Below are 21,858 nucleotides of genomic sequence, written 5' to 3' on the forward strand. Positions count from 1 at the left end.
ACCGAACATTACAGTTTTCCAGCAGAAAGTGCCCCTTTCTGACAACACTTTTTTGTATTACAACAAAAAGAATCAGCTAAAGTGCCACCACTGGCTATGACACTGACCAAAACAAAGATTTTGCTCACCTGCTGCACGTTTCGACGTCATTGAGCAAAGCGCTTCTAGCAAACACTGTGACACTTTAAATTCAAAATTCTGCAGCAAATTTCGCTAAACTTTTAGCTTAATAATAGATTAATTATTATTTATTATTTATTCGTCCACCAACAGTGTGACCGCGGATTTATCGATAAGATATACGGTCTGACCCTCAGTAATATACCAAAATATACTGTCTGTATACTGACGAATTCAAGTTATATTTTACATATTTCTCGTTTTTGATATTCCGTCGAATATTACTAGCTATATAGAACATTTAGCCATGCCATCATAATTTTATACGGTTGGTGAATCTTTTTCCTACTTGATTGGCCTATTCGAAATAATTGCATTTATTGGCTAAAAGGGCGGGCGCAAAAATTGTCTGTGATGTAAAAAATCATCGATGCATCGAAGAATAAATCCGATGTATCAATCCAACATCGATGTTTGATTTTGACAACATCGATGCACATCGACATCGATGTTTTTATTCAAATTTACATCATTTGCATGTATTCGTCCACCAGGTGATGGTCTATCGATGTAATTTTTTATAAAATAATATCGGTTCCATATATCGATAGGTGAGATGTACAAATTGAATAGGTCACACTGTACATTATTATCGTTGCCCATTTTAGCCGTTGCCGCTCGTGTTGTCATTTGAACACTGCATTTAAAATGCTCCAAAACGATGCGGTTCGAACACTGCAATACGACAGCGAAATACGCGTGGCACAGCAGCCAAATGCCACGGAACCCAGAGGTAGGTAAATGATGAAATGTAACCAAGAAATATCAACAAATACATGAATCACCATGGACATTGGTACAATTTTTACTAACTGAACTGATAAGTGGTTTTGCGCCTGTGTTCGCCAGCCGCTGCATTTGGATTAATTGTTACGGCGTTCATATGGTCTGTGTGTGCGTGTTGTGTTGTGGTAGTGTTACTGTTCAAAGAAATATGCGACATAAAATTAGCTATATCTTATCAGCAAAAGTTTTTGTTGTGGTATCATTATGGCCAATGGCGTCCCGGTTACGCCTGAAGTGCCTTTGTTCCTAATCAAACTGAGATATCGACCAAGTGATCGTCAAACATGCTTACACATACACCCATTCGAAGATCTAATAATAAATCCTTTTGTTTATTTGCAGTGTATGATTCCCATATTAGCATAACCTCACAGCCGCGACCGGGATCAGAAGCTCCCAGGATACCCCTGCCCACAGTGACTGGCAGTCGAACATTTATGCCCCTCTCCGGCTACGACTGCCTAGCGGACTTGCCCTCGGTTCACATTGAACAGACATTCGAGTTGAATGAGTGTATGTAGAGTAAAACTATAGACCGTGGCAGAGATCCTTTGAAGAACTCTTCTTTGCAGCCCTGACAGCCGTTTCTTCGGAGAACCGGTATGTGGTCCGCTCGCCGCTGGGCGATGCCGTCTTTGCCGCCAGCGAGAGTTCCACGGAGAAAAATCGGCTCCTTTGGGGCGCTGGGCGACCCTTCCAGATGCACTTGCTCGACAAGACACACCAGGAGGCGCTGGTTTTCCGCAAGAAATTCGCCCTCGGTTCGATGTGCTGCCAGGCAAAGAGTCTCGAGATCTGGATACCGCCAGGCAATGTCCTGGGCCGGGTGGTGCAGTCGCCCACATTCATGCAGCCCGAGTTCTTCATTGAGGACGGCAATACGGGCCAGCCCGTCTTCTGTGTGGAGGGTCCGGCGAATTCCGGTTTCTGTTGCTTCTGCCTGCCCAAGGAGTGCTACTTCAAGGTAGATTTCTAACCACCATACTTCAACTCCATACTTATCTAATTATTAACCCTGATCCCCATGTAAAGGTACATTCAGGAGGTAACCTGAGGGCGTCCATCGATCATAAGTGGATGGCCAGCAAGTCCCAGTACACCACAAATATCTACTTTAGCGATGCCAAACTGACGGCTAAGGAGCGTGCCCTGATCTTGGGCTCAGCATTTCTGCTGGTACGATTAATCATACCACGAATCTCTCAAAGGAAACTGTAATTCTCTTTTGTTTTCCTTTCCAGGAATACATGTACTTCCAAACGCGCTTCTAAAGCGGTCCAATGACAAAATAATTTTACATTTCATATATTTTCACATTGATTTCTTTATTTTTTGTCATTTTTTTTGTATAAGTTTTCAAGTTTTGTTTTGTTTTGTATTTTTTTTCGTTCAGTTTTTTTGATATATTTTACAATAATGTAATAGATCACTTCATTTTCTTGTTTCTTTTAACCACATGCATGCACACACAATAGATATATCTATGTATATATGTATATATACGTTGCTATAGCTCTGGCGCTGGATAGCAATTTTTTGTACAATAATTTTCATTTATCTCTATCAATTTTTGTGTAGTTTGTGTTTCGACTAACCTACAACTTATAGCATATATGACAACATAATGATTATTTACAGTTAGTTATTCATCTTATTCTCCACCCTCCGTTTCATTCTCTCTCTACTATTTCTCTACTCTTCGATACACCAATAAAAGTAATTAAAAACAAACAATTGAAAGAGTCTCGTGGTCTCGTTGTTTTACAAAATTAGAAACAAAACTAAGGATATACATATTCTCTACATATTTCTCTCGTCTCGTTGGTGTATGATTAACAATTTCAAATAAGGAAGAACTGCGTGTTTTGTTTTTTTTTTGGAAAACATGGTTCTTAAGGTTTTGGTGGGTGGGGAGTGCAGGGGCTTGGGCTGGCTAGGCCTTATAAATTATATATGTACATCTCTCGTTCTCCTCGGCTTCTTCGTGTTATATTTTTGTAGATAGACGGCTCACAGCACTTCAGGGATCTATGAATCTATGGATATATCTTTATCTGTATACATATACTACTCGTAGATTGAATTTTCCTTTTCCGTGTGTGCTTCGTAGGATATACATACACATGCGGGATAGCTTAAAACTAGGGCTAGCGTACATGGTACCTGGGTTGCATACATATACGTACACATACACATATATATACTTTATGGGAGATGAACAGCTTTTCCAAAACCCTATAGCTACATATACATATATTCTCATACATATATTTTTTAGATCAGAGTTGATGACGATTCCTTAAACTAGATACTTAAGAGGCAAATCGATCAGTTTCGGGGCTGCCCAGAGGATTGATTGCAGGTTGCAGTGATTTGCAGAAATCAGTTTGGGCTCGTCTGCGCGAGTGGGAAGGGGTAGGTCTCTTAGAAGCTAGTGCTAGAGTAAGTTTTGTGTGCCCAAATGCGATATGCTTAGACATTTGATATGCGCTCGTTGGAGGTTTGGTCATGGCTGCCCCCAACCCCATTGTCGCATCCCAAATCGCAGGGGAACTGTGAACGGATGGCGGTGCTGGCGGTGGCGATGGTCGGCAAGTGGTATCCCTGGAAGTATGGATACTGCTCTATAGACACCAGTTTGGGCGTCGCTGCTGTCGTGGGCCACACTCAGGTGGGCTGCAGCATGTACATGTACTGTCAGTTGCTGGCCGCTGCCGAGGCGACCACGGGTACGCTAACGGCAACGGGTAGGGCCAGAGCAGCATCCTGAGAAGGTCGGGGACGCTTCTCGTTGGCGGTGGTGGTGCTGCCCTCCGGTGGGTTGTCGCTCTCCTCGCCGCCCGTGCTGCTGAAGCTGCCGGGCAGACGACGCTTCAAGTTGTGGCTGAGCCCATTGGCCACGGTCTCATCTTCGGACATGGAGCTCGCACGCTTCGGCGTGTTGCCAGCACTGTCGTTGTCCAGCGAGGCAATGGCCGTGGCGATGGCCTCTAAGCCACTAAACCCATCCTCAGAGGCGCTGTCCTGCGAGGTGGGCGTATCCTGGGCCAGCTGCATCATGCCCGAGGGCGTGGTGTAGCCGCTCAGCTTGTTGGGGTCCTTTTCCAGAAGCTTGTGGGCGAGCAGCTTCAGGGAGATGAGCGAGTTCTCGCAGTCGCTGGTGTCGATCTCAGTGAGACTGATGCCGGCCCGTTCGATCTCCGCGTAGGTGCCGAACGGCAGCTTCTGCAGGCACTCCAGCTTCTGGACGTGCGTCTTCGAGCGCAGATGCTTGGCCAGATGACCGTGGATGCGGAACGCGATCTTGCAGTCGGTGCACTCGAAGGGTCGCGGATTGGAGGTGGTCGGCACCCCAAACGTCGACGTCATCATCACCTTGTTCTTGTGCGCCTCGGAGCGTTCGTGCTTCTGCAGATGGCCCTGGGTACGGAAGGAGATGCCGCAGGGCTCGCACTTGAACTTGCGCTCCATGTAGTGGATGTTCATGTGTAGCGTCAGCTGGTGCTGGCGCTGGAACGTCTTCGAGCAGATCAAGCAGGTGGGTCTTGCATCTCCGGCAGTTGGTGGTGGCGGTGGCACGCCCCTTGGATATGTTGGCACAGCTCCAGGCTGCAGTTCGTTGTTGTTATTGTTGTTATTGGTATTGTTGTTGTTATTGTTGTTCTTGCTGCTGGCCGTAGCACTTTTGAAGCCATCTTCGCCCACGATGACAGTCCGTGTGGGCTGCTGCTGCTGCTGCTGCTGCGAGGATGCTGTGGATGAAACTGCAGCTGCAACTGGAGTTGGAGTTGACGGTGGAGCTGGAGCTGGAACTGGAGCTGGAGTGGATGTGGCAGGGATAGATACTGCTGCCGAGGCAGGTGCGGATATACCCAGGACACCGCTAAAGTCTGTGGCATCCGGCTGCTGCACTGCAGCAGGGAGATTCGCATTGTGCGGCGGCTCGCTTGCTTTTTCCTGATCCGACTGTGCCTCACTCTCCTCGCTCTCATCGTTGACCGTTCCCTTCGCAGCAGGGATGATCGTGGCCGTGGCCGTGGCATTGGATGTCGATGGCAGCGAAACCTCGACCGCCTCCGGGGTCTTCACCTCATGCACCTCGATGCTGGGCACCTCATTGATGGTCATGATGGGCCTGCTCACGGACAGAAGGCTGCTACTGCCGCTGCTGGTGCTGGTGATGCCGCTGGTGCTGCTGCTGCTGGACATGACTGGGGTCGTGGCGGTGGAGCTGGTGCTGGAGAAGAGCGTGCTTAGATAGCTGCGACTGAACTGGCTCTGCTTCATCTTGGCATGCTGCAGGGCGTGCTCCTTGCGGTACGTCTGCATGAGCACATCTTCGCCCTCCGCCGCCTCGTGCTTGGCCTGCTCCTCCTCCTCCTTCATCTCGGCGGAGATGCGCACCTTGTCCGAGACCGAGATGAGGGTCTTCATGAAGCCACTGCCATTGCTGCCGGAGCTCCCGAAGATCACGTCGTGCATCTGCTGTGCCTGCGATTTGGGCAGCTCCTGTGCCAGGGCTAGTGCTAGGGAGGGGGAGGGGGAGACGGAGCCGGAGCCGGCGGCGACGGATGTGCTGGAGCACCGCGGCTTGGTGAGATCCATGGGCGCACTCTCCTCGCTGGCCGCGCCCCGCTTGGGTTTGGACTCCTCGGGATTCGAGTAGTACTGCTCCTGCTTCTGGTAGTCGAACGGCGGCTTTGGCGATGTAAAGGAGCACACCACACCGCGGGGCTTGGGCTGCGATGATCCCGACGAGCCGATGCTGTTGGCGGGACTGCCGGCCGGGGCCGGTGTCTCCTGGATCTGGGGGGGATATGGCGAAACGCTTTGCGGTATGGGCGGTGTCATCGACAGCGACAGCAGGCAGCGAGCGGCCTCGTGTTCCTTCAGCCGCGACTTGGATTCGTCTGTGTCTGCCAAAGGGTCAGGAGAGAGGATCAGCGATTAGCGAGATATTCCAGCAAAGAAAACGATTCTGTCGTGCACTTACCGCTGCTTTCGGATTCAATGTCGCTGAAATCATCCGAATCTGATTCGCCATCGGCCATCGAGGAGGTGCGTCCGCCCGCCGAGGTCGACGACTGCTGATCAAAGTCCATGTCCACGTCGAGGAACTCGCCATCGGCTGGCATGGGTCCGGGATTGATGCCCAGCTCGATGCACTTCTTGAAGTGCGTCTTCGACTGCATGTGCTTGGTGAGATTCCCCTTGGTCTTGAAGCTGCTTGGAAGATTCCGTATTTACTTTCTCTGGCGGATTGGGACAAATAGAAAGCCTTACCTAAAGTTGCAGTGGCTGCAGGTGAACGGTCGAACGTCCGTGTGGGTGCGTATGTGCTTCTTCAGCATCGACGGCTTCTTGCAACGGATGCCGCACTCGGAGCACACGTATCGACCGCGTCCGCGCCCCCGGATGTAGGTGTAGTCCTCGTGCGACTCGTAACCGCCCACCAGGGGCTGTCCCGAGGGACTCACCTCCATCTTCTTGTCCTCGGCCGCCTCCTCACAGGCCTTGGCCGCCACATTCGCCTCGCTGAGCGCTCCCACGGACACCACCGGCAGTGGAGCGAGCGGATTCTGATGCAGTGCACTGCTGGACATTGTCGAAATGGAGCAGATGGTCTGCTGCGAGTTGACCAATTTGTAGTTGTGCTTCCCCGTGCCTGTGCCTGTGCCTGAGCCCGCCATCGAGGTGCAGCTCCCGTTGCCGAGCATCTTCTGGCGCGAGTCGTACAGGGCCATCACCTGCTTGAGCTTGAACCCGAGCGGATGCGGCTGGTTCTCCTCGCACACCTGCCATACGCTGTACATCGACAGCTTGTGCATGCCCGCCACATACGACGGCTGCGGGCAGTTCACGGTGCAGTAGAACATCTTGGTGCTGCACTTCAGCCCCAGATAGGTGTAGGCATGGCCGTTGAGGTACAGCTGCACACACGACTTGGACGGACGCGGCGTTTCCGGCGAGATCAGCGGCAGGGTGTTGGCTGTCGGTGTGATTCCATGATGGCGCTTCGGTGTAAAGGTGCCCGGCTTCAGGGGCAGGCTCGTGGGCCGCAGAAACTTTGATTTGGCGGTCGACAGCGTCTCCTCTCCAGACACGGGCGTCCCATTGGGCGTATCCACGGGCAGCGGCGCCAGTGGTGCAGCCTCTTGTGGCGGCTGCTTGGCAGCAATCACATTGTCCAGGTTGAAGTGCCGCACCTCCGGTTCCGATGCCTTCACATTGTCCGCCATCCGCAGAAAGTTGAAGGGCGCCTTCTTGGACGTCGTCTCCTTGCTGCTGTTCCACTGCAGGGCGTTCCTCTGGGCGGGCGTCGGCGGCTGCCGGCTGAACTCGCTCGGGAGATTCTGAACGCCACCGAAGGGCGACAGCGACTTGAGTGACTCTCCTGCTCCCGGTCCAGCTGCTCCTCCCAGCAGCAGCAGCGGACTCGGCTGCTTTCGATTGGGACTGCGGCCGCGACTGGCGGGCAGCTGCAGCTGCTGCGGTGGAGGCGGCAGCAGGGACATCTGTGGCGTCAGGCTGCCGGGACCCGGAATCCCCGGCACATACGGAATGGGCGTGACGGGTGCTGTTTTATCCCCAACACCGACGCCGCCCCTCATCGGCAAGGTGAGCGGATTGAAGTCAGTTATCGAATTTATGGGCGGAAACTGGAAATGCTGTGCGCCCTGTGCACTGCTGACTCCGAGCATGGGGTGGCCAGCACCAAGGCCAGCCGCCAGCAGCTTGCGCTCCTTGCTGGCAGACGACTCTTGATTCTTGGGCGAGACATCCTGGAAGCTCCCTCCGGACAGTAGCGGAGTGCGTATCATCCTGGGACTGTTCTCCAGCTCGGGGCATTCCGAAATGGGTATCATGCTGCCGCCGGAGGAGGTAAGCCTGCGCAGGCGCTCCTCCTTGCCGGACTTCTGCTGCAGCTCCTGGGCCATGGTCATGTTGTGGTTGCCAAAAAAGTTGAACGTTTGCGTGTCGCTTGCGGTCTTCGCACGCTTCGCAGGCTGCGGAGCAGCAGCTGTAGCAGCTGTAGCAGCAGCGTCCATGTCCATTGAGAAATGACGGTCCTCGTGCATTTTGGTGATCACCACCGAATCGTGGGTCTTGCGCGGTGCATTCTGCTGGGCGAAATCCACCAGCGGGGTCTTTCCAAGCAACGGACCGGGCGATGGCAGTGGCGCATCCACAAAACGCATCGCCTCCAGGGGGACGGAAACGGAAGCCTGAACGGGAACCGGAACCTGAACCTGCACGGGAGCCGATACCGATGCCGTTGGAGCCGTAACTGTCGATGTCCGGGCGGGAGATTGGGCGGCACTGAGGCGGCTCAGCACCAGACTGCTCCGCTTCGTCTTCAGCTGCGACCACGCGAGCTTGGCCAGCGACAGCGGGTTCTTCGAGTTGGCCATGTGGCACTTGAGTTCCGGAAGGCTCATCGAGATCGAATTGGAACGAAAGTACTTGGAGCTGGGGGACGAGGCCGGACTCATCGGTGCACTGGAGCTGGCGTCCTGGCAGTAGGTGCTGTTGTGCAGCTTCAGCTCGTCCGCGCTGCGGAACTCGCTGGCGCAGATGGGGCACGAGTAGAAGGCGTCGTCGCCCTCGCCAATGGGCACGGCCAGTCCTCGGGCATTCAGGAGCAGATTCTTTATGATTGAATTGTTTGGCGTTTGGGGGGCACTGGCTGTGGCAGTCTTTGCTGGAGGCACTCCTGCTGTTGCTGCTGCTGCTGCTGCACCCGTACTCGTCGAGGGCGTAGAGGCGGGCATGGGAGTGGCCTCGGGTGTCGGCTGTTGTTGCTTTGGCTTGGCAGAAAGATTCAATGGCATGGCACTGACAGCGACCGCTGTCTGCTCCATTTTGGGCACTGGCGTGGCCGGATCCTGGCGATACTGTGGCGTCTGCATGGGCAGTGGCGAGGGGGGCGGTGGCAATTGCTGTTGTTGGAGTTGCTGGTGTTGTTGGTGCTGCTGCTGCTGCTGCTTGGCGGCTGTAGGCATGGCCGGGGCTGGCTTGTAGCTGTAGCTATTCCGTTTAACAACACCATTTGGCGGTTCCAGTTGTGGCAGGGGTTGCAGCTGTTGCTGTTGCTGCTGCTGCACCTGTTGTTGCAGATACATTTGATAGTGCTGCTGGTGTATCTGTTGCTGTTGCTGCTGTTGTTGCTGCTGCTGCTGCTGCTGCTGTTTGTGGACGATGGCCTGGGCCAGATTCACTTTCGTTTCTCGTTCGCTGGCACCGATTCCCATCATCTGAGGATTATTACTGCTGACAGCCGCATTGCTGGCATTGACACTGGCATTGGCATTGGCATTCGCATTGGCATTGTTGAAGCTGCGCGAGCGATTTAGCTGCTTCGGGTACTTCTTCTGCAGTAGAATCTCCTTGTTCTCCACAATCGCCTCGTTCTGCGATATCAGCTTCGAAATGTGCTCCTGCACCTTTTCCACATTCTGCAAAATAGAATTTCCCACTGGATTAGCCGCACATTTCCCGTGGACCCACAACGCAAAGTACTTACCACTTGCATGCTGCCACTGGCACTGGCAAAGCTGCTCAGGTTGGTGGCTGGCGTGGTGGGGGCTGTTGCTGTCGCTCCTGCTGATGCTGGCACCACAATCGATGCCTGGCTGTTGGCTCGCACCAACTGAAAATCGAGAGGGAGAGAGTTTGAGTTATAGGTTCTCATGTGACTGGATGTTCCCCATCGCGCTCACCTGTTGGGGAGGAATATTCAGTGGGTGCTGCTGCTGTTGCTGCTGTTGTTGCATCTGTGGCGGAGGAGCCTTCACCAGCGAAGAGTGTTGCTGCTGCTGCTGCTGCTGTTGCTGCTGCTGCTGCAGATGAATATGTTGTTGTATTTGAAGTTGCTGAAGCACCATTGCCTGCTGATGCATGGCCGCTGCCGCTGCCGCATCCTGATTGTAATACGATGGCTGCCCCAGATAGTAGAAGCCTGCTCCCGGTGGCAAGGCCCCGGGATTGGCGGCCAGCATCAGCGACTGCTGGGCGTGTAGCTGCTGCTGCAACTGCAGCTGCATCTTGTGCGAGGTGATGTGATTGTTCAGCTTCATCTGTGTGCTGGGCGACAGTGTGGGATGGGCCAGCGCTGGCTGTTGCTGCTGCTGCTGTTGCTGCTGTTGCATTTGCAACTCCTTGCTGCCACCGGGCGGCACATATAGAGCTGCATTGTGGAACTTCGGTTTGTACGGCTTGTAGTCGATCGACTGGCGGTGCTGGCCCGCGGCCACGGGCATTGGCTGCAGGAGCTGCTGCTGCACGGCCATCAATTTCTGGTGCTGCACGTTGGGTAGGCCTGGAGCTGGTCTGTAAGTAGATATAATTAGACCCTTTAATATCAAGCAATACATACGGCTATAGGAATAACTATAAGCCCGTACAACTGACTGCAGACGACTCCCAAGTCCGGCCGTACATACCCCGCAGTTGTCTCCTTTGGCTGCTGCATAGCGGGAGCGTGCTGCTGTTCCACTGTTCCTCCACTTGCTACTCCTATGCTGATGGGGGTCTTGTAGTCGAGTGACTGGCGGTGCTGGGCCGTGGCCGAGTGCAGGGTGTCCGCGGTGGCAGGCGGCAGGGTCCCCGCTGCCGGCGAGCCCAGTGGCAGTTGTTGCATGTGATGCGGCAGCGGTGGCTGGTGCTGGATGTAGGCGCTCTTCGATGCCGACAAAGTGGAGGGCGATGGCGTGGGCGAGGCCATGGGCTCGTCGTACGGCGACCCCGAGCGACTGGGCTGCAGAAACAGAGAGAACGAGATTAAGTGGAAATCCTCGATGACTATTCGATGGAAGTGCTTACCAGTTCGGAGCTACTGTTGCTCAGGTCTGCATCCTGGTCGGACAGCCCGTCGTCGGCATCCGCGGGCACCTCCAGGCCGCGCACTCGTGCCGCATGCGACCGGGAGCGGCAGTGCTTGTACAGGTTGCTCTTCGTCTTAAAGGCAATGCCGCAGGTGTCGCACGGATACGGACGCTCGTTGGTGTGCGCTCTTATGTGCTTCTCCAGCACCGATGGCTTGGCACAAATCAAATTGCAGTATGGGCACACATATCTGCCAGATTTCTCTACTGCCACGCCCACGCCCGCGCCCACTGCCGCTGCTGCTGCTGCTGTTGGCTGCGTCTGTTGCTGATGCTGGGCAAATGTTGCAGGCGTCAGTGTGGCATTGGCCGCATAGTTGCTGCTGTGACTGTGGCTGTGGCTGTTGCTCAACGGTGTTTGGGTTCTGGGCTGGCTCACATTGTTGGCCAGCTTTCCGCTCCCACTCCCCCTCTCACTGTGGCTGTGGCTGTTGTGAATGTTGTTGCTGTTGCTGTTGCTGCCCTCCTCATGGCTGATGGCAATGACATGATTGCTATTTACAAAATTGGCACTGAATTCATTCGTCGTCGTCGTCGTCCGCTGCTGCTGCTGCTGTTGCTCTGGCTGGGTCAAATGATGACCATTGGCCACTACTGGCACCACCACCGGGCCCACTGGCGGCGGCGGCGGTGAAAGTGAGCTATTTGAGGATAGCGATGTGGTGCGACCGGCCTCCCCGGCTGCAGAGAGGCTGCCGTTGCCACCGCCAACACCCTCCACTTCTGTGGTGCTTGCCAAGCGCTTGAACTTCTTGTGCAAATAGCGAGAGATATTTGAGCAATCCGCAATGCCGGCAGCAGCAGCAGCCATACTGCTGGCGGGGGTAATGCTGTTGCTGTTGCTGTTGCTGCTGCTTGTGGCGGCTGCTCGCGGCGACTCCTCATTGGGGCCGCCGACTGCAGTAGACATTTGCTGTAGCGTCATTTTGCTATCACTTACATTTGTTTTAGCTTCATCTTTATCCCTATTCTTAAACTCGTAATTATTCTCATTAATACTATTATCACTGTGGTGGTGGTTGTTGTTGTTGTTGTTGTTGCTGCTGCTGTTATTGCCACTATTAATGCTGTGGTCGTCGCTCAGCTTATCTCGAGTGCTGCTTGTACTGGGTTTGCTGCCTGCAACATCGGCAACTGTTGCTGTGGCTGTGGCTGTTGCTGTGGCTGCTGCCGCTGCTGCTGCTGCTGCTCTGCTAGCTTTACTGTTGGCTGTTGCTGTCTTCTGTGTGGCTGCTGTTGTGGCAGATTCCCGATATGTTTGCTTCTTTGTTGCTGGTGTGGCTGTTGTTGCTGCCGCCGCTGTTGCTGCTGCTGCTGCTGCCGCTGCCGCTGCTGTGGCACGTCGCGTATTGTTGTTCACCTTACTGTTCGTCTTGTACTGTTTGCCCGCCGTCTTGTTGTAGTGCTTGCCCGCCGTTGTGGTGCTTGCATTTTCCATAGTATCATCAAATTTATTGTTAGCCTGCGTGGAATTGGCAGCGGGCTCATCTAAAAAGAGAACAGAGAGAGAGAGAGAGAGAGAAGAGTGAAATTTGAGTTAGTAAAATCATAATTTAATTCATATACTAATGCTAATTTTTGGCAAAACAAATTAATATCAGAGCAGGAGATCAAACGCGGTCGCGACACTGGAAATGTCGAAACTGGAATCGATTAGCCCCCCACCGGGGGTACTTTTCTGCCATCCCCCGCTGTCGCACACATTCACTATCGATTCGCAATGGCATATAATTTCCAAAAATCAATTTTTGTTTTACTTTTCATCAACTTTCTACCACAATCCAAATCAGAAAACCCCCTCCCGCCACATCAAAAAGCGACTCTGTTAAGGCCCCACCTGTTGCACACACACAACCACACACACACACACACACAAGTAGACACGAGCCAGACGACAGGCGACCGAAACGAAACGAAACGACATGACACGAAAAACGGTACGAAAATCCAAAAGAAATGACAAGTGAAAATGTAATGACTCTTTGTTGCTGCTGCTGTCGTTGTTGTGGGGAGGGGGAGGGGCAACCGTGTTATCAGTGAGCTCCACTGTACATGTGCCCTCCTCTTATAGCACAGTACAGTACGTTTCGAAAGTAAACACTTGTACGAAAAGCTCTACGCTAATTAGAAATTATATACATTTCAAAAAGGGATACTCAATCAAGGGGAAAGGAACAAAGGAAGCCCTGTATCGAAGCGCACCCGTTCTATAAAAGGGAACTCTATGAGGGGGAGGCGGACGCCACTCGGGGACTCGGCTGTCGGCGTTAATTGACTCTCGACTGCGAGTGGTGATGGCGACTAGCTTTAGCATTCAACGCTATTATTATAACACACATTATACGGCATTATGGCGTGTACGTATTGTAACCGATCCCCCCCCCCCACACCAACACTCGCCTTCTCGTCTAATGGCAGCTCGCTCGCGTGTTTACTCAATTTGTTATCAGCGTTTATAAGGCTTTCGGCTAAAGAATCGCCTAAAAAATTCCATTGATAATGCCCAAGCTCTTCTAAATACAGATACGATCGTACATATATACATACATACACTCATAAAATGCTTGTGTGTGTACCTATTAGTTTTATTATCGGTTATCAGGTTATCAGGGGAGGTGCGGGGTAGGTACTATAACTATCGTGTGTGAGTCTGACTCAGAGAATCGAAACCGACCCAACGATAAGTGATCCCCACCCCACCGCAATTTGAGTGATTTGTGGCCCAGACAGACGCTTTGACGTCAACTATCCGCCGGACAATTGAGCCATTTAAAGTGCTATTCGACGGGGATTAAGGCTCTCCAATCTTGAAATCTTGATTGCCCGATTGCATAATAACGTGTAATGGCACTACATAAAGGAATATTTATAGGCATCCCATCTCGTGTAGGCTGCCTCCTCAGTAGGTCAATTACAAGGCGCCAAATGCGACACAATTAAAATGCTTAGTATACTGTATATAGAACTGTATCAACGACAACGAGCTAGTTAAACGATTACATGGTATTTTCAGCTGTAAATGGAAATACGAAACGTACAAAGATCAAGTATATGTGCGTATACCCTTGCAGTTCGGGGAGTTCTTTAGAAAGAAAGTAGTTTTTGGGCAACACGGGATATATATGTATATGTTGTACGTATCGTAGTAAAATCCCCATTAAGTGTACCATTGGTGTACCCACTGTACTGTAGACAAAGCTCAGATTTGGGGTACCATAAAAGCATAAACAAGAGGAGGGGACAAAGCCTACGCGCTACGATAGGAGGCCTTAACCACCCGACCAGAAGGCGATAAGCTGTAATCAGCTGCAGAAACCCCAGTAATTATGGGGCAGAATACTCATACGCCGGGCATACACTGTGGGAGGGTCGCTTGGCTTCATGGCGTCGCATAGAATAGAATCTATCTAATTCTCATCTCCCATATTACTTTGTATTTACTTCAGTCGCACAGTCCTAATCCATTTGCTACAGCGGCAGAAAATAAATGAAAACTAATATTTAAATGGCATTTTGTTATCACGAATTTTTGTTTAACATTTTCTGGCATTGTTGTTGATAGTTTATTTTATATACGTGTGTGCCTGTGTGTCTGTTGAAGGCGTGAAGTGTTGCTCGGGTTATTCAGTTTTATATGCATACATAAATATATAAATACACCAGTATATGTATGTATGTATGTATGTGTACTTTGTTTGCATTTGCATGTAGTTTCATACAGCCGGGCAGAGCTAAAGTGCAAAACATGAAAATATCAGGCATTTTATCAGGCATGAAATGAGTGCAGTGGCAAGCAGTGCAAGCACACGCTGCTCTCCGGCCACCCAGCCCGAGTCTGCGACGTCATCAGAGCGCTTCTCGATTGACAGATTGACTGACTGACAAACTGATGGGTGGGATGGACACACATGCACCCACTCACACACACACACTCTTCGCACGGCATACACGAATAAAGTCCAAGGTGCGGCCAACGGCGCCACAGAGTCCGTCCGACTGTCGTCTCTGTCTCTCCGTCAGTCGCTTTGACCGTGTCAACGCGATTGCGGTGCATGACTAGCCCTGATACGACGTCATCACGAGAATATGCACTGGCTAAATGGGGCGTAGGTGTACGTATTTCACGGAATGCAGCTGTGAAACTGCTAAACAAAAAAATCTAAGACCGCGCCACTTGGCAATTGTTTATAATTTATAGACCCACTCCAACGAGCAATGTTACGTTTTACAGTGCTGATAGCGCGTAAAAGTACGTCAAATTCGCGGAAATGATACGAAATTCCAGCGAAAAGAAAAACTCCCAATAAAAAAAACACCGCAAAAATACCAAAGCACACATAGACACAAATGGGAAGACCAAACGGTAAAGTGAGACGCGGCGAGACGACACATACCCGTCTAATTGTGGCTACGCATGCTGTTACACGCACATACACTCATACATATTTGCATTGAATATCGTTTGTAAAACGCAACAAATGAAACGTAAAGCTACAAAAAACTGTCCAACAATAGCGGGCGACACGCGACAACGACAACGACCGAATCGCCTGAAACATTTAAGGCGACTACGACTAGACGAGGCAAGCGGCAAAATTCATTCAGAGAGTGTGCAAAAGGAAAACGAAGAAGCGACAGCGACCCAGCCGCCGAGTAGTGCAAAAACAAAAAGCACAACCACTGCCAGCGACGGCGACGACGTAAGCAGAAGCAGAGGCAACAGAAAAAAAACGTACAATAATCAAATAATTGCGGCAATGCCTGCTCTTCCCTCCTCCCAGTACCCGATTGAACGATCCACCACGATCTCTCTGCTCTGCTCTCCCATCTCTTCAGTAAACACTCTTTCGCACTCACTCACACTCTCACGCACACGCACACACACAGTGCAATTGTCAATCAAAAGTAAGCACAGGGTCGTCGCTGCTTCTGATTTAGCTGCTGCTACTGCTGCTGCTGCTCTGTCTCTGCCTGCGCTGAGAAATGATCAAATCAGGCAAAAACGTAGGCCCCCCTCCAACAGGTGACGTGAAGTGGGGTATATGACTGTCGCCAGCCGTCAGCCGCCAGTCAGCCGTTGCCGCTATTGTTGATTACGTACAACTCGCACACACTCAAACGAGACGAGAGCTTTATAAACACGCGCACACATACCAGTACACATCCCCAGCGACATACCCAACCTCACCTCCGCACCCCAACCCTCCCCAAAACCATTCCAATGAATATGCGAAATTTTGCTGACTAAGGAAGGTCTGGGGAGCACCAGGCAACGGCAGCAGCGACAGCGACGATACGATAACAACAAAACCATTTAAAACGTAGAAGCAACAGCACAAAACGTAGCAACGAAAAGAAGAGAAAAAAAAGTGATAATAAAATAATAATTGCTACACATACAACAAAGCAAGGCACTGATCAAGAGAGAGTGAGAGGGGGGAAGAGAGAGCTAGAGTTGCCGCAGCTGTCTATACACACGAGCAAGAAATACGAATGATACGCTGCTCCCCTTCCCCATTCCTCTGCTCCAACAAACCTCCACGAGTGGAGCACGATTTGCCATGTGGCCCAGCCTGTTCGTTCTCTCACACACACTCACTCACTCACATACGAACAACATGACTAAGCCAAACAACTTGACAACACTGTTGGTTCGGTTCGGTTCGGTTGAGTTCGGTTCGGTCGCTGCTGTGCTGTCTGCCCCTCTCCTCCACCCCCCCACCGACTCCTCTCCTACTCATGGGCTTGCTCTTGTATATTATATTGAGTCAATTCATAAGAAACGAGGAAACCCGCCATATCGTCGTTTGTTGCTGAATACATGTTTACATTTCTTTGTGTGTATGAGTGTGCTTGTGCGAGCGTGTTGCGAGTGTGCGAGTGGCATGAGCATGAATCAAGTTAAAAATTTTAATAATTTGCCCCGATGCGATGTTGTGGCTGAAAACGAGTTTAGCTTGTTGAGCCACCAAATGTTTCTGTCCCTGTCTTCTGTGTGTCGGGTCGGCGTATGTATGCACGTGTGTGTGTCGGTTAGGGTCCCCCCACGGTTCTTGTGTGCGCTTGCAGCTACTTGTTTTCTTTCCTCCTCGTCCTCGCTCTTGTCTTCGTCTACGTCTTTGTCTTCTTCTTCTTGAACGCAACGGCAATAATACTCAACACAAAAGCAGGCAGGCAGCAAAGCCACAAAACTTTTTATATTGAAGCAGAAAAGAGGAGCTTTCTAGAGCGCTTGATAAGCGGTTTACTTCGTCTCCCTCGCTCTGTTTCTTGCTGTTGTGGCGGCAGTGTGGGGGGCTATGACGTACCATACCCACTCAGCCGTTTCGGTTGTGAAGTGTTGTAGGAAATCAAATTAAGGCGATTAAAGAACGCGCGCGAGCTCTCGTGAGTTGCGTGAGTCGTGCATATCGCTTACAATGAGAGAGAGAGAAAGAAAGTGTCGACCGTGGGATACCCTAATGATGTGTTGCCTCAACAGATACACATCAATATAAGCTAAGATCTTAATACTTTTTAAGTTTATTTCTTTTTTGTTGAATTTTCCAGGAACCAAAGAACTCACTCTATACCCTGTAAGGTTTCCATCTAAACTTCCCGCGATCCAAACGATTCTCCACCACTCTATACCCGTTTGCACCCTATACAGTATGTGTGAATGATAAGGCCAGACAAAGAAATCTCACCGTACATATGTATATATGTATATTCGCATTTGTTTATTCGTATGAAATATCATTCTATTCTATAAACATTGCTTAGAAAAATAAACCCAAAACACGAAATTCCCAATAAATAGAATGATAAATGGAAGGGGAATTGCGATAATGATTTCCACAAATTCGTCTGACGTTCGAGTTTTCGGCTAATCGCGGAGCAGAGGCCATCTTTCGTTATGGTCTTGAAATAGATTTGGCTGTTTGGGGCTTATCATCGGGACATACCGATTCTCTCTCTAGCTTCTTTGTCAAGAGTAAAAGGTCAAGGTGCGGCTTTAGCTACTGATAAACAGATAAGATAGATGGTAGTGCTATACAAACACCTGCCATATATGGTGGAGCAGCCAGGCAGCCGTCATGTCATGTGACAAATATTGTTAGGGTATGAGTTCACTTGTACCCATTCCCATCTTTATAGCTAATGATTTATACTGTTTGTTTTCCCCATTCATTGTATTATCATCTTTGCAGGAGATCCAAGGTGTTCATCATCATCCAACGGATGAGTAAGCTGAATCTTGGATCATTTAGCCAGCAAAACAACATTCTAGGGAAAGTATACATATGTACGTCTCTTTTGGCACGGAAATTCCCAAATATGCTTGACGTCAGCTAAAGAGATTTGTAAAATTTTCTTTCAGGGAAAATCGTGAATACATATTCTTTGAGAGTGCCAAGGTTCCTTGGGTTTACTTTACATATGCATAGTTCGGATTGGTATAAACAAATAATGCTTTTTGGCACAGCACAGCAGAGCCGAATCGAGTCGAATGTTATAAATTATACACATCGTACTTAGAGGAGCTTTCCTCCAAATAGATTAATAGATTGGTTTTCGGGGCCTGCAGTTTTCGGAAATTTATGCCAGCAATTAAGTGTTGAAATGGGGGATTAAATAAATATGTTGATATAGCTAGAGAAAGGGCGATCCGTATCGGAAATAGTAAAGAATCTGCACGAAAGGGAATTATAGCTTTTATTGGTTGGAAAGATCTTGCAAGATTCATAAAATTCGTCAGAATTGAAGAAATTTCAAAGAAAATACTAAGTCCTCGTTCACTGATTTCTTTAGATAATCGAATAAATCGTATAAATCGAATAAAAATGTACATACATATACATACATACACAACACGACGAATAATTCGTGGCCGAAAAGTGTTAAATAATTGCCAGTCCCACAATTTTCATTTTTGTTTACACACAAAACCAGAAAATCCGAGGAAATCGCACGAAAAATCATTCGATGATTTTTTTTTCTGTCTTTGACTTTTGCCAGAATTTGATTCTTGTATTTTTTATTTTGTTTTGGCGCTGCGCTAGAAATGTATTTTTAAATGCTCCAACTACGTAAGACGACATTCAAGTGTTTTATTTTAGACAGCAGACAAGTAGACAGCTCTATACATCCACACATCCATCCGTATATCTATGTATGTACATATGTATGTATGTATAGCATGTAGTGTGCACATATGGACGGACGTACGGCCTGGCATGGGTTATTTTGTATATACTCGTTTATTTATTTATTTTTAGTTTCAGTTATTGGCCTTTTGCGTTAGCACATTTTGTGTTGGAAATCATCTCATCTATTTGCATATCATTTATGGGAATCTCACATCGAATCGAATTGGTCTTATGCAATGGATCAGTCCCCGCCCCTAATGATCATCATCATTATAATTTCCATTTATAAAAAAATTCTTTCGATTCCGCATTTTTATGGACGCGTTAAAATTAATAACAAATAATTTAATGAAAGTTTTCTTTTAATGTCACGTTATGGGGGTGTCTACCTATCTCTCGGGGTCCAATTAAATGTTTTAGAAATATTTCGTTTCTGTCAAAACAAACAATTAGACAACGAACGTAGAGAACGGAGAAGAGTCTCTGCCACCAAATCGTGCGTTCAAGCGCAAAACAAAAATGCACAAAAATCCAAAGACATTTTATAATAAATTTTTCACAGATTTAGCTGTTCTTCTTTTTTTCCGCTTGTCTTGGCATTTTTCTGGCAGCTGAAGGACGGAAATACGTTGGCGGCATTTGGGAATTTTTGCATATTAGCAAAAATTAAAGACAAAAACAGAAAAAAGACACACCAAATTCATAAATAAATACAAGAGGAGAAGATTAGGCAACGTTGTGCCGAACCATTTGATACCCTTGCAGATTGACGGTTTAAATGGAAGGTAGATTATTATATTGTATTGATTAGCTATATGTATGGTGTATGTGTATGGTATTCCAGCAGACAGCGCAAACATCTATGGGAAATCAAAACAACCTCGGTAAAGAGAGGGTATCCTGAAAGTTTGATATATTCAAAGAGTTTACGTAGGTCCCCTGCGTTCGTCTGCCCCCACGAGCAGGTGTGAAGAAGAGGAAGCAGAGCCGCCAGCAGCAGCAGCAGGGGAGTAGTAGGTGAAAAAGAAACCGATTTGATTGGGATTTCATGGAGATTCGATTGGAAATGAAAAGCAGTCGCTTGGGGCGAGAAAATGTCAATTGAAAAGGCCATCAGACATTTCAAGCTACGCCCACGCCTTCCGCAAGCAAAACGAGTATTTGTATCTGTATCTGTTGGTCTGGTCTTTCTGTTGTCAAGGTCAGGGCATTCTCTTCGGGGGTTGCCTCTAAGCGTCAGCAGCCGATAAACATGTGTCGTCATTTCCCATGGAGGGCATTCCTCAACACACACACACACACGCACGCACAAAAACGGAGAGAGAAACACGAAACACACGGACCAAAGCGGAACGTATGATAACTGTTGCATGTTTAATTGTTCGTACCACACTTAAGAGTGGCCATAAACTGCCAGGGGATGAGATACAGATACTCGAATTCCATCTAGAGACGCACACACACACATACAGGGAGAACCCCCACTGGTGTGGCGGCTTTTGTGTACCTCCTAAGTGGATTTCCACCTTCCTCCGCCCATTGTTTGTTCTTGCTCTCACTCTTGTTGTTGTTGCAATGGGAATGACGTTGCAAGCCTTTTGTCTCGCTCTGCACGAACGCTGATGCCGCCGCTGCCTCCGCTTCTGCTGGCTGCGGCAGGTATCCTGGCGCCGGCTTAATTTACGTTACGTTCCTTTTTAGTGCAGGTAAAACGCCTCAAAGTAGTTCAAGTCCAATGCGCTGCCCTCTTATTGCTGCCTCTGCCGCGTCCGCTGCCTACAGCCCAGCATTTCACAGGCTTGCTCACTCGCGCACACACATGCACTCACTTATGCCGAGATTATCTCTATGCCTGCGCTGTTCACACTCACCCGCACACATTGGTTCCAACTGACACGTACACATCCACACAAATCTGACACACACACAGCGGCCCGGCCGCGGGGTTGCCCAAAGTGTGTGTATGGGATGGTTTTGTTGTTGTTGGTGTTGCTTGCTCTCCTGCTCCGCCGCTCTCTCTATTGTATTCCCCTCTTCTGATGTCTGATGCTTCTTGACCTGACCGTTTCTGACTTTGTTTATTTTGAATTTTCACAGTTTTTCTTGGAATTCCTTCCACACTCCACTCCACACCACTCTACTTCTTTTCCACTCACTCACACTCTTTCAGGACCGAATAATATCCGCCCCACGCTGCTTGGCGCGCAGAAACTTTGCTCTCGACGGCGATTTTTGCACTTTGATTTTTGGATTTTGGCCACTTCGATTCGCACCGTACTCAATTAGCATATTATGGCATTCGCTTCTGCCGTAACCTTTACATGCTCACTGTGCTTCAGGTCTTCTTTTGCCTATGATCTAATTTGATTAATACAAAACTTGTTGTGGCGACGGCTGCACTCGCACTTCGCCCACACACATACACACGCACACACTACAGACTCACTGACTATTCGCGTATTCCGTTCTTTTGTGGTTTCTTTGCCTTTTGTTTATGTTCGGTTCGCTTCGAGAGGCTAGCGTAGCGGTTTTGCTTTGCGTTATTTATTCCGTTTCATCGTCACGAGCACGAACACACGAAGCAGCGAAGCCAACCTAACAGCGCAAAGTATGATCGTGGAATGGCAGACCAAGAGCGTCAGCGTCGGCGTCGGACCGGGCGGGCAGAGTAACGTAACCCTTGGGCGCCGAAGTGTGTGTAGTCTGGCACATGCATTTGTAAGAGGTCTTTAACAGCCAGATCAATACAGATTCCGTGAAGTATTACTACATGGATGTTGTGGGACCTAATTAAGGTAAGTTTTTAACAGAATTGTGTTCCACTCGAATTCAACTATATTTGTATTACTATTTTGACTTGAGTCCGCTTACATTGCATC

At 49.3% G+C, this 21,858-nt stretch overlaps 3 protein-coding genes across 3 annotated transcripts in view; 2 read left to right on the forward strand and 1 right to left on the reverse strand.

The window, feature by feature from the left end:
* The first annotated feature begins 798 nt into the window (after positions 1–798).
* On the forward strand, positions 799–2,283 carry LOC6601267 (phospholipid scramblase 3). The gene is made up of 5 exons (XM_002026360.2): positions 799–913; positions 1,309–1,479; positions 1,539–1,930; positions 1,999–2,142; positions 2,208–2,283. The coding sequence occupies exons 1-5, from the start codon at positions 829–831 to the stop codon at positions 2,235–2,237; spliced, it is 822 nt and encodes a 273-aa protein (XP_002026396.1). The 5' UTR covers positions 799–828; the 3' UTR covers positions 2,238–2,283.
* Positions 2,284–2,326: 43 nt separating this feature from the next.
* The window catches only part of LOC6601268, a 42,953-nt gene continuing 23,421 nt past the window's right edge, over positions 2,327–21,858 (reverse strand). Inside the window, exons 3-9 of the mRNA XM_026985933.1 lie at positions 10,789–12,338; positions 10,410–10,723; positions 9,687–10,296; positions 9,491–9,616; positions 6,250–9,422; positions 5,960–6,189; positions 2,327–5,882 (exon numbers count right to left, since the gene is read on the reverse strand). Of these exons, the coding sequence (XP_026841734.1) occupies positions 3,664–5,882; positions 5,960–6,189; positions 6,250–9,422; positions 9,491–9,616; positions 9,687–10,296; positions 10,410–10,723; positions 10,789–12,338 (8,222 nt within the window). The 3' untranslated portion in view covers positions 2,327–3,663. The remainder of the gene's footprint in view (positions 5,883–5,959; positions 6,190–6,249; positions 9,423–9,490; positions 9,617–9,686; positions 10,297–10,409; positions 10,724–10,788; positions 12,339–21,858) is intronic.
* Positions 21,694–21,858, forward strand: part of LOC6601272 (sex peptide receptor) — a 54,145-nt gene continuing 53,980 nt past the window's right edge. The window contains exon 1 of the mRNA XM_002026365.2: positions 21,694–21,774. The gene's annotated coding sequence lies outside the window, so the exon portion shown is untranslated. The remainder of the gene's footprint in view (positions 21,775–21,858) is intronic.

The sequence above is a fragment of the Drosophila persimilis genome, unplaced genomic scaffold (genome assembly GCF_003286085.1).
Source record: "Drosophila persimilis strain 14011-0111.01,24,50 unplaced genomic scaffold, DperRS2 tig00000002-arrow-pilon, whole genome shotgun sequence".
Taxonomy (NCBI): Eukaryota; Metazoa; Arthropoda; class Insecta; order Diptera; family Drosophilidae; genus Drosophila; species Drosophila persimilis.

Bases quoted from the DNA above. Each gene is read 5' to 3' on its own strand.
- LOC6601267 (XM_002026360.2), top strand. From the start codon at position 829: ATGCTCCAAAACGATGCGGTTCGAACACTGCAATACGACAGCGAAATA. The intron at 914-1,308 runs GTAGGTAAATGA...GTTTATTTGCAG, and splicing joins AAATGCCACGGAACCCAGAG to TGTATGATTCCCATATTAGC. The intron at 1,480-1,538 runs GTATGTAGAGTA...TCTTCTTTGCAG, and splicing joins GACATTCGAGTTGAATGAGT to CCCTGACAGCCGTTTCTTCG.